Source organism: Esox lucius, chromosome 14 (assembly GCF_011004845.1).
Source record: "Esox lucius isolate fEsoLuc1 chromosome 14, fEsoLuc1.pri, whole genome shotgun sequence".
Classification (NCBI taxonomy): domain Eukaryota; kingdom Metazoa; phylum Chordata; class Actinopteri; order Esociformes; family Esocidae; genus Esox; species Esox lucius.
In genome coordinates, this window is record NC_047582.1 from 13494707 (window position 1) to 13505775 (window position 11069).

The 11069-nt window shown below is 42.4% G+C and overlaps 1 protein-coding gene across 1 annotated transcript; it reads left to right on the forward strand.

The window, feature by feature from the left end:
* Positions 1-1805: 1805 nt before the first annotated feature.
* Positions 1806-10624, forward strand: ewsr1a (EWS RNA-binding protein 1a). Its single transcript, XM_010877508.5, has 16 exons — positions 1806-1937; positions 2962-2998; positions 3097-3151; positions 3262-3400; positions 3679-3901; positions 4043-4317; positions 4400-4589; positions 7841-7878; positions 8421-8438; positions 8524-8639; positions 8751-8880; positions 9002-9121; positions 9302-9452; positions 9545-9642; positions 9734-9995; positions 10520-10624. The coding sequence occupies exons 1-16, from the start codon at positions 1922-1924 to the stop codon at positions 10557-10559; spliced, it is 1908 nt and encodes a 635-aa protein (XP_010875810.1). The 5' UTR covers positions 1806-1921; the 3' UTR covers positions 10560-10624.
* Positions 10625-11069: the final 445 nt, after the last annotated feature.

The following is an 11069-nucleotide window of genomic DNA, read 5'->3' on the forward strand; positions in this document are numbered from 1 at the left end:
TAATGCCAGTGCTCAACCAAGATAATGTCTTCATGACTATTGCTCATGTCTTTATGACTACTACAGCCACACATTGTTCATTTCCCTACTGTCAGTCAGACAAGGACTGCTGGAGCATAGGGTCTATTACTAAGAGGCTCAGAGACAGTTTCTACCCACAAGCCATTAGACCACCGGCTCTGCTCTACTGGATATAATTAGTTGCTGTAATTATGACACTCCCTCACCGAAACAATCAGACACACCCAGTGTAAATGTTTATGCATGCTGTATATACTACATTTACTGTTGCTGTTATTGTTGTCATTGTGACTATTGTTGTATATATTGTTATATAAGTGCTAGTAATGATTTAATTGTGCAGTTTGCTTTATGTATAAAGGATCTTTAGGTTATCTAGTAATGCAAACTCTAAAGATGAGTCAGGGTCAATAAGTTCACTGCAAATACAGATTGAGCAAATGTCACATTAGTAGCATCAAACAAAATTGGTAACAGATTAATCAATGTGGCCTGAATTCAAATAGACCTTTATAGAAACTAATTAAGATAACATTATGACTTTAAACTCTAAGCTCGGTATGGTGAGCATGGTTTGTAATGATAGACTTAACTGGTAGTGTTTGGATTCAATACCAGACAGAGAGGTAGCATGTAAGATGTCCCAAACCAGCTGCACCAAACCAATGTCCCTGGTGATGAAATTGAGACTAGATGTAACACCTGAGGGGGTTGCTCTTGGAAGGGGGTACATTCTCTGGCTAATTACCACTCCTTCATTTACATGGCTTGACATACCACAAGGAGCCCCAAGAGGGCGGCAATGAAATCCACCCTACCACACACCCCAGATTGGGATGATCCAATTTATTCTAAACAAGAGTGCCAGGCACTGTTTTATTAGCCAGTTTGATTTTCACTAACTAGCAATTTGCACTTTCATTTTGGCTGAATTGAGGGATGATTCATGCACAATGTTTATTTTTTTTTAAGGCATTAATCATTTTGGTATTGAAATTTATCATGAGTGTATTATTTTTACATTGGCACACATAATGAGCCAACATTAAATACCATGCACACAAACATATCTACAGTGCAGTCCAAATATTTGTACATTAACACAAGTTGTGTTGTTTTAGTTATGTAGAAACACTTGTTAGCCTCAAAAACAGGATGGCCTAAACAATCCTAAAAGAACATACAGAATTCTGGAAAAAAAATTACCATAAGTACCAGAATGACAGGCCTGACAGAGCATCATCAGGGAAGATACCCAACTTCTGTTGTTGTCTATTGGTAGCCGACTTCAGGCAGCCATTGAATGCAAACGATTGGTAACCAAGTGCTACGTATGATGTGCTTTAAGAGGATGTTTATTTATTCCACTTCAGTCCATAAAATTGAGGACTATGTATATAACGGGCTGTACTTCCTACATGGTAACAGTTAATGAATGTAAATACCCTCAGTTTAGAGTTGATAGTCTGCACTCAATAATTTCTTTTTATAACAAACAAAACGTGGGCTACTGTCGAGTTCACTGTATTACATCATCTGTATCATATAAATGTATTTAAGTAAATATAGCAGAAATAGAATATTTCTATTACAGGTTGTTAACTTGAACAATATCTTGTGTAAATGATAGTTGTCCCAGATTGATGCATGGAAGACGTCTATGCTCCTCTCGTCCGCTCTCCTTAATTACTGTATTTCTCATAAACAGAGGTCACCGCCTCTAATCTCTGTCATCCAATGGGTTTTGAGAAGAAGACGAGAAAAGGACTCAAGAACATCCCATATACAAACCTGAGTCCTGTCCACTCTAGTCAGCCCAGAGCAGGAGGCAGCTACGCGCTTGCGTAGAGAGAAGACACTTATTTTTTTTGGAAGACACCGGACCGTTCACATACACGAAATGGCGTCAGCGGCCGGTAAGAAATTGAAGCCTTGTGAATTATTTGACCTAGTTTAGTCCATAAATTTGTATTCCTGCTTCAGGTTTTAGGCATTTAACAATAACAGGTTAGTAGTATGTACAGTGTAAATCAAGTCGCTTGCTTGTTGCTAACGTCTGCTTTGTGTTGGGGGAGGGGTTCCTTTGCTACCTAGCTATAGCTTTTTAATGCTACTTTACGTAAGTTGGCCTTCTGCAAAATAATACATTTTGCATTGAAATATTGATGTGTATTGTAAATGGGTTTGCATTAGATTGGGAGTTATGTTCCCCTAAATCCTCATGAAGCTGCTGTTTCTCATAGCTATCGACCGAGGTCTCTATGCCGGTAGTTAGCTTAGATGCTAAGATTGTTAGCCTTACTCATTTTCGTATGAATGACCGTTGCGGGTTGGTGTATAGGAGGCGCGTATTTGTGAATGCTGAATGTTTTATTGTTTTTCTTGCTTACTAGCTACCTAGTATTTATCCAGCTGTTTGAAACTGCTTTGCCACTAAAGTGAAAATTATCGTAGCACGGTGTAGGGCTTTACTACGCAGCCCTTTTCTAAAAAACCGCACATGTGCGCTTAACATTTACAGTACACTGCTGGTGTCTGTATGTAGCTAGCTAGTATCATTAGCTTCGTTAGCATAAATTACTATTCCAAGTTGCACAGTAACACGTTTAGGGCAATACATAAGGGCATTATATTTCGTTTTTCTTGCCAACTAGTTAATATTTCGCCAGTTGAAACTGCTTTACCTCTAAAGTGTGAATCTACTACGCAGATCGTTTCTAAAAAGCAGCACGTGTGCGCCTAACAAGTTTGAGTATAGGTAATTCATGGGATCAATAAAAGCAACTAAATGATCCGGTCTAGCTCAGTTGGTAGTGCATTGCGCTTGTAACGCCCACGGGGGCCAATTTTATCATGTATTCACGTTACTTTTAAGCCCCCTGGTTTGAGTGCGAAATTACGTCAATGTAGAACGAGCTCACGGTTTATACTCTTTTGCAGACTACAGTGCCTATGGTCAGGCGGGAGGCCAACAGGGGTAAGTGTTCTTGCGCGACTAATGGCTTATTTTATATTAACTGTTTTTATGTTGGCGGCAGTGCGACGGAGTTGCTTATGAATGTTGTATTTTTCTAGATATGGCTCTTATGTGGCCCAGCCTGCTCAGGCTGCCTATGGACAAAACACTCAGGTATGCTCCCTTTGTTCTGACCTAAACCACATTTCACAGCCCTCACCATTTATAGCTCACACATCTGACTGTAATGGAATTGGCCGTGGACTAAATCTGTTTTTCTTTAGCCGGCTTACGGTCAGCAGCAGGGGTATGGGTCATACAGCCAGCCGGCTGACTCCACCTATGCCCAAGGCAGTAGCTCTTCAAGTGGATACTCCCAACAGAGCTATGGGTCTTCATACAGTCAACAGCCACCAGCTGCAAGTGAGAACATCTGCATTTATTCTGTTTCCCCGAACATAATTAGTAATGTAACTAAAAACTGAATACAGCAGCCATCACTGTAACATCAAGTATACTGTAGATTTCCGGTGTTAGAATTCTAAATGCGTTGTAAATTCTTCTCCATTGCTAGCTAGTGGTGACAAATCAGCAGAGTACAGAACCAAAGCATTAACTAGATCCATATCTTTTGTTTTTTGTCCGGTAGGGTGGAAACACAACATGAACAAATGTTTTAACATAGTGTTGTCTCTCCTCAGCTGGGTATGGTGCTACTACTGCTGCAGCTCCTGCAGCCCCTCAGGGTTACAGCCAGCCCGCTCAGGGCTATGGAGCTGGAGGGTACGATGCTGCCCCTGCTGCTGCCGCCGCCTCCACCACCACCACCACCAGCCAGGGCTCTTATGGGACTCAGAGTGGCTATGCAGCCCAGGCCTCGTACCCAGGATACGGGCAGCAGCCAGCTGCCGGGGCGCCGCCAAGGTATTTGACATTTTCCTGGCTGCGAAGAGGGCATGCTGGCTCTTTGTTGGTGTGCTTGGTGCTGTCTGAATGGTGCTCACTAATTTGAGAATGATGAGCTGGAATCCCCATTTGTGTGCTTTGTGTGTCTTCTCCCCACAGCTACAGCACCAGTAGCCAGCCGCCCCCCAGCTATGAGCAGAACTCGTACTCCCAGACGCCCCAGCAGGGTGCGTACTCCCAGCCCCCTCAGAGCGGGGGATATCAGAGCCAACCAGGTGGTTACAGCCAGCAAGGTAGTGGATACCAGGCGCCTCTTCCCCAGACACAGGCCCCCCCCTCCAGCTACGCTCCGCCGTCAGGAGGGTCTTACGGTCAGCCTCCTTCAAGCCAGTATGGACAACAGGGTGGGCCAGGAGGCAGCTATGGTTCGCAGGGTGATTACAAAACGTCTTGCCTATGGCTTTTTCCGCTGGCCTGTCGTCCTGGTGGCCTTGTAACCGTCTGCTCTCTCAACAGGCAGCTACAGGCAGGACCATTCCAACGGCGGGGGCTACTCCGGGCCGGAACCCGGTGGATACGGGGGCCATGGTGAGGGCCGAGGCATGGGGGGGGAGAGCCGGGGCCGTGGCCGTGGGGGGTTTGACCGTGGCGGGATGATGCGTGGCGGTGGCGGCATGAGAGGTGGAATGGGCAGAGGAGGCATGGGGTAAGTGCTCTACCGTCCTTCCACTCCATCCAACCTTTCTCTCCTGCAGGGATAGTGAGACCTGCACGGGGCTGAGAGCTGCGCGCCACCACAGCTTAAGCTCGGCAGAAAGACGTACAGATATGTACTGCATTTGGACATTTTTAAAGGGTTAATCCACCCCTAGAAACACTAATCCTGAAAACCCTGTATAATTTGGGGAAAACTGTTTTCTATCAGTGGGTTGCCATCATTCTCACCATGAGATGGTATGGGGCATGCTTATCAAAAACACGTCCGTCTATATCGTCAAAATATATTTTATTTCCTGAAAGTACTGTGCCTGGGCGGATTTTCATCCGTGACTTTTTATTTTCCTTCTCTCACCTCGCATTATCCCTTGCATGTTGCGATAGCAACTTAATTTAAACATCTTTACACTAGAAACTAGTAAATTTTATGGGGTGGTTTAAAGAGTTATGCAACCAACTACTTGACGTTATGATTTTTGTTTTACGCGGATGTTTTTTTACCCCATAAGATATCAAAAGACCTAGGAAGCCTGTCCAAACAGCAACAGAATCTGTGGATTCCTATTGCAAAAATATTTATAGAAATCATGACATGCTATGAATTTTGTTCATGTGGTCCCGTTCAAGTTTTTTGTGGCAGAAAATAACAAGCGACATCTGTAATATTGAATGCCTTTTGATTCAGTACTTCATCATCACTGCACGTCACATTCTTGTTAAGTGTTTCCACTTACGTAACACTATCAATAGCATTATCACTTGTAAGTCATGAGTAATTCAATGCTGGGGTATGTATGAAGTAATGTGGGGTATGTTCTGGCTCCTAAACGCGAATGGAAGGCCCAGCCTGTATCAGTCTCAGGGATGTTTAAAAACGGCTCCAAAAAAGATGGGTAGCTGGTGTCTTAAAATTAGGTTCCTCTGAAAAACCTGGGCCTGGTTTCCTGTACACAGATTATGCCTAGTCCTGGACTAATACTTATTGGGCTGGTTTTGCAGACAGATTGGGAATAAAAAACAAGCTCAATGGAGTTTTCTATTGAACTACATTTATTTTATCTTAGACTAGGCTTAATCTGTCTCTGAAACCGGCCCTTCGTTTTTTATTTTAGTCCAGGATTAAGGTTAGTCTGTCTGCAGGACTGACACGTGTGTCTCTCCTCATGAGAACATCATTAAAAAGAGACCGCTGGTCATGTTTTGTCACCCTAGTTCAGTGTTCTATAATTCTCCAGTTCTGCTCCTTCCATGCATATATTGACATAACTAATGTGGTTTTGTTCTGTGAAAGATGCAGTTTCTTAAGGACTGTCTTAATTTATCATCCTCCATATCATATCTGAAAAAATAGACAAAATCAACTAAAAATGGCACATTTCTCATTTGACAATGTAAATTATAGGAAAGTGTGGTTTTTGGGTGGATGACCACATAAAAGTATAGTAGCGTCCTTGGTTACACCCTTTTTAGTAGAGATGTATGATGCCTCTGGTTGCTGCTCTCAGCCCTCCCTCTGTATGGCCAAAGGTAAGAAGGTATGCTTCTGCTGAAGTCCATCAGCATATCTCTACTCTGGTCCCCTAGATACATCCCACTGAATCTCCCAGAATTTCTCTAGAATTTATTTTTGATAAACCACAGTAGCACAAAAGCCAAAGTAATTTGGGATGTTGTGGCTGAGTTGATGGGACCATGGTGGAGATGTAGCTGCTTTTGGGATGCTCCGTGAGCTGTATTTTCTTTCCCCCCAGCATATTTATGCAACATGTCATGTTATATTTCTGAAATAAGGGCACTTCTGGTCACATTTGAATGAGGGTATGGTCATCTATAGGCTGTCCAATGACATAATATTCTAATGGGACTATAAAAGGGTTATATTTAATGATAAAGCTTCCGGGTCCCTGGTTAGTATTTCTTTGAAATATTTTAAGGGTTTCTGCATTAACCCCAGCTAGGTTTAGCAGTTTATCATTTTAAAGGTTTTTAGGTTAACTTCGTTACTACTTTTGGTGTATGTAACTAAACATAGAATCCTGCATACATATAGTATACTTACATTGCTGTTAGATATTGATATGAGTAGATACTAAGTGATCTGATCCAAAGCTACACTGCTTTGAAAATTTGGGTTTGTATATTTAAAAAAAATATTTGTTTCAAAAAGGTAAATGCATTGATTTGTCATTTCAAGAAAATATCTTATTGTTTTACTGCTGTCGTTGTAATGATTATGTTGACAGTTGAAAAGCTGAGTAAAATTTGGCATAGTGTTGACTTCAGAAATAACTAATCACGGTATTCACAATTACTTTGCATTCACCTTGCTTACAAAGGTAAGAAACAAATACATGTTAATGGTATAACTTCAAATGTATTGCTGAAGTGCTTTTTCTTTAACATGCTTTGTCGCATTTATAGCTACAGGTAACAAAGTGCGAGCCATGTAAACACATCAATACTTTTACAGTGCCACTACTCAGTTCTGAGTCTGGGCCGGCAGCCTTTTGAAAGAGGGGCATAATCGCTGGTGTCAACGAAGTGTCCAAATATGTCAATGTCTTCAAGAATGGGAAACGTTTTAGTTTTTTTTTTTTAAACTGAAAATGTAATTAATGAACTTGAATAGTAGCGTTTTTTTATCTACTTGTGTAAAATGTTTTTACTTGAAATTGCTGCATGTAAAATACTACTTGTAACACAATTGTCTCAGGTACAGCTCTTAATTGTAAATACTTTCATTAATATCAGCAGAACGATGCCTAGCATACGTGTTGTGACCTTGTGCAGGGAAATGTAATTTATTTAATATTGACTGACATCTAATCCTGAAGTTGCTAAACAAATTATGGTTGTATCGTCCTTTTGAGATTTAGGTCTCTGGTCTTGAGCTGCATCTGAAACAATTCAAATGTTTATGTAAATCTGTAGGCCGGCGGTAATAAAGATTGAGGCCATCCCATTATACGCAACATTAATGCTACTATAAAGTAATGCCACTTCCGAGTTAAAATAATTTTGTGTTTTGCAAGGGACCCCATAGATCACACATTGTATAGATCCCTGCCCCTGTTTAATCTTCAGTGTTTTTGGTGTGTGGGACTTGAGGGATACCTTAGTTTCTTTTGGCCGTTTTCAAATAAGAGCTAGTCGGACATGTGCCCAGTCTCCCTATCCCCATGTGGTACAGAAGTGGCTGTTTAAGGGAAATCGTCTTCATATCTCCGCTTATTCCCCCAGCATCGCTGGAGACAGAGGTGGCTTCATTAAGCCTGGTGGTAAGTTTGAGAATTATAAGACAATACACCAGACCTCCTAACACATTTATACATTCCTGTTTTTGTTGCTATGTGTATTTTTTTGTGGAAAAACAAAGCGAAAACATTTGCTGGTTCATTTGGGTTTTACTCACAAACGCACTGCTTTGAGGGTATTTTCAATTTTTCAATCTCTAGTGTGCAGTCAATTACTTCAAAGAAAAAATACAATGATTTAGTGTTCCCACTGATTATGGTATACAGCCCCGAGCCATTAGGTTCTCCATACATTTTGAATTTTTAGTGATGTGGTTATAACATTTTAATGAGGTAAATTTTCAGCCTTTGGTGTTTTGTGTGTTCATTGGTTTTTAACCCACTTTATAACACTGGGTTGCAGGAATCTAATTTGGGTTGCAACACCTTTTTATTTTTTGTACACAAGGGTATGCTCAGAGGAGCATGTGTGCCTGGGCAAAGTCAACCTTCAGCATGTGTTGGGTCAGACATGTTTATTAATGTTGGTTTTCTCTTGTCTTCTCTCTCTTGTGGATGGCTAACAGGACCAGCCTCAGACATGGGTAAGTGGGACTCAAACCCAGGAACATGTTTGTTTACATCAGATCATAACAGCAATGTGTATTAAATAGCCCTTACTGACCACAGGACGCCCAGAGGAGCAGGATGACTCTGAGAACAGCACCATTTACATCACTGGCCTGACGGAGAATGCCACGCTGCCTGAAGTTGCTGACTTCTTCAAGCACAGTGGAATAATAAGGGTTGGTACTTGACTGTGGAGCACTTTGTGGTTACATTCAGAAAAGAACTAGTCTTTTTGGAAGAAGGTTGCATTTATGAATTGGGTCATTTATCTGGTCTCTATCTTTCAGATCAACAAGCGCACAGGGCTGCCTGCTATCAACATCTACACAGACAAAGACTCAGGGAAACCAAAGGGAGATTGTACTCTGTCCTATGACGAGCCACCATGTGCCAAAGCTGCAGTGGAGTGGTTTGATGGTGAGTTTTGCTCTTACGAAGTGGCTGTCTGACGGCCCGTCGATAAGATTTCGTATGCATTCGTATATGAATGTCTTTCAGTTCATGTTGGTTTTAAATATGCTCTTGTAAACCTACCTAGGCAAAGACTTCCAAGGGAAAAAGCTGAAGGTGTCGATGGCTCGCCGTAAACCCATGATGGGGATGATGCGTGGGGGCATGCCCATGAGGGGAGACCGGGGAGGCATGATGAACCGTGGAGGTTTGTACTGACAATCTTAGGGGAGCCCTGTACTTCATAGGCATCTCAGATGTTACCATGTGCTCTGCATTCATTGGTGATTAATAAAACTCGGCTCAGGGACTTCCTTGGTGGCCTAGTGAAGAGCTTGCTCTTCCTAATATTTTGAACACCTTTTGAATCATGATTTGATATTCTCAGGGCCTGGGATGATGGGTCGAGGTGGCCCAATGGGCCGTGGTGGGGACCGTGGAGGATTTATGCCCAGGGGTGGTCCTCGTGGCATGGGCAGAGGTGGTCCCTCAGGAGGCAACATGCAGCAGAGAGCCGGAGACTGGGAGTGCCCTAATGCGTGAGTACAAAAGGAGGGAATTCTCCATGTTGTCTTTGACAGTGCCTTTCCTTGTGATTTGGAGTAGTTCTTATTGAGGCTTATTATTGTAGGGGCTGTGGAAACCAGAACTTTGCCTGGAGAATGGAGTGTAACCAGTGCAAAGCACCTAAACCAGAAGGCTTTGGCCCCCCTCCGTTCCCCCCTCCAGGTAAATGCTTTCATGACACCTATGTTAAGGGTGTTATGCACTCTGGAGGTTAAAAATGATTTACTTAAGAGTTCTTCTGCCCTGTTCATAGGAGGTGACCGTGGGAGGGGTGGTCCAGGCATGCGTGGGCGTGGGGGGATGGACCGTGGAGGGCCAGGAGGACCTGGAGGTCCACTTGGCTTCCGTGGAGGTAGGGGTGGTGACCGTGGGGGCGGCTTCAGAGGACGTGGTGGCATGGAAAGGGGAGGCTTCGGAGGCAGGGGCCGTGGCGGACCTGGTGGCCCTCCCATGGATGACATGGGTGGCCGAGGCAGGAGGGGTATGGGACCCCCCGGCAAGATGATGGAAATGAAGTGAGTGTAGAACCCTCTACACCTTCAGCTAGTTCACATCAAACAAAAACAAGCCACCCCCCAAAGCATGCTTTCACTTACATTTAAACACCCACAAAGTTAAAGGGGAATTTCACCAAAGCTCTGCTACTTGATGTACTAATGTTGACAAGGATACATTTCTCAGAAATGTAACTTAACACAATCTAGAATGAGCAAATCTTTTCACCAAATCTGGTTTAGTTCAATGGATGTTAGTTCAATTTATTCAACAAAATGTTCCATAGCTGCAATCGCAGCTTCATTTGGGTTTGATTAAGCTTTTCGGAAAGTTCTGCTCATGTAAAATATACAGTAGCTGGTCAGAACTTGTCAAGGATATTGGCAGAAAGGAGCTGACTCAGGGTTTCAGTATCAAAATACAGCTCTCCTGTCTGTTATACGGTAGCATACTACTTTAGAAAGTAGCCTACTTCCTAAGTGGAAAGCTTACAAAAGCTGTCTGAATTTATTAGTCAATGTTAATAAAAATGTATTCTCTCCAGGGGAGACCATCGCCAGGACCGGAGAGATCGTCCCTACTGAAGGATACAACACTTGCATAAATTCCCATATCTTACAGGATTTATTTTTTAAAAGGACATTTTAAACTTGTTACTCCTTATTTATGAATGGTTAAATGTGGACATTTGTGGTTGCTCTATAGTTGGACTTTGACCTTTTAATTTTTTACCAATATTTTTTCGTCTAAAACTTTGTGAATGGGTGACAAATGCATGCTGTCTCATGTACAGAAATTGTGGGAGATTGTATTTGGGAAACCTTTTGTTATTTCAGATATTTACCTATTCTGCCCTCCCTGACAATGTTGAATTAAAAATGTTGAAAATCTAGTCTTAAGTATGACACTTTACTGTTGATGTAATGGAATATTGTGGTATTTATTGAAGTCTCATGGACTGAATGTTATCTTATGCCAAGTGTTTTAAGCGGTGCTTAATTTGTAAATCGGGATGTCCAACACAATGGGAGCGCGCGAGAGACATTGATCGGGTTGCGAAATCGACACGAATAATCTGTAGCGCAAATAGCGGA

What these genes read in the sequence shown, in the direction of transcription:
- ewsr1a (XM_010877508.5), top strand. An exon ending in ATGGGCAGAGGAGGCATGGG is followed by an intron (nt 4,590 to 7,840) that starts GTAAGTGCTCTA and finishes TTATTCCCCCAG; the next exon opens with CATCGCTGGAGACAGAGGTG. An exon ending in AGGCATGATGAACCGTGGAG is followed by an intron (nt 9,122 to 9,301) that starts GTTTGTACTGAC and finishes TGATATTCTCAG; the next exon opens with GGCCTGGGATGATGGGTCGA.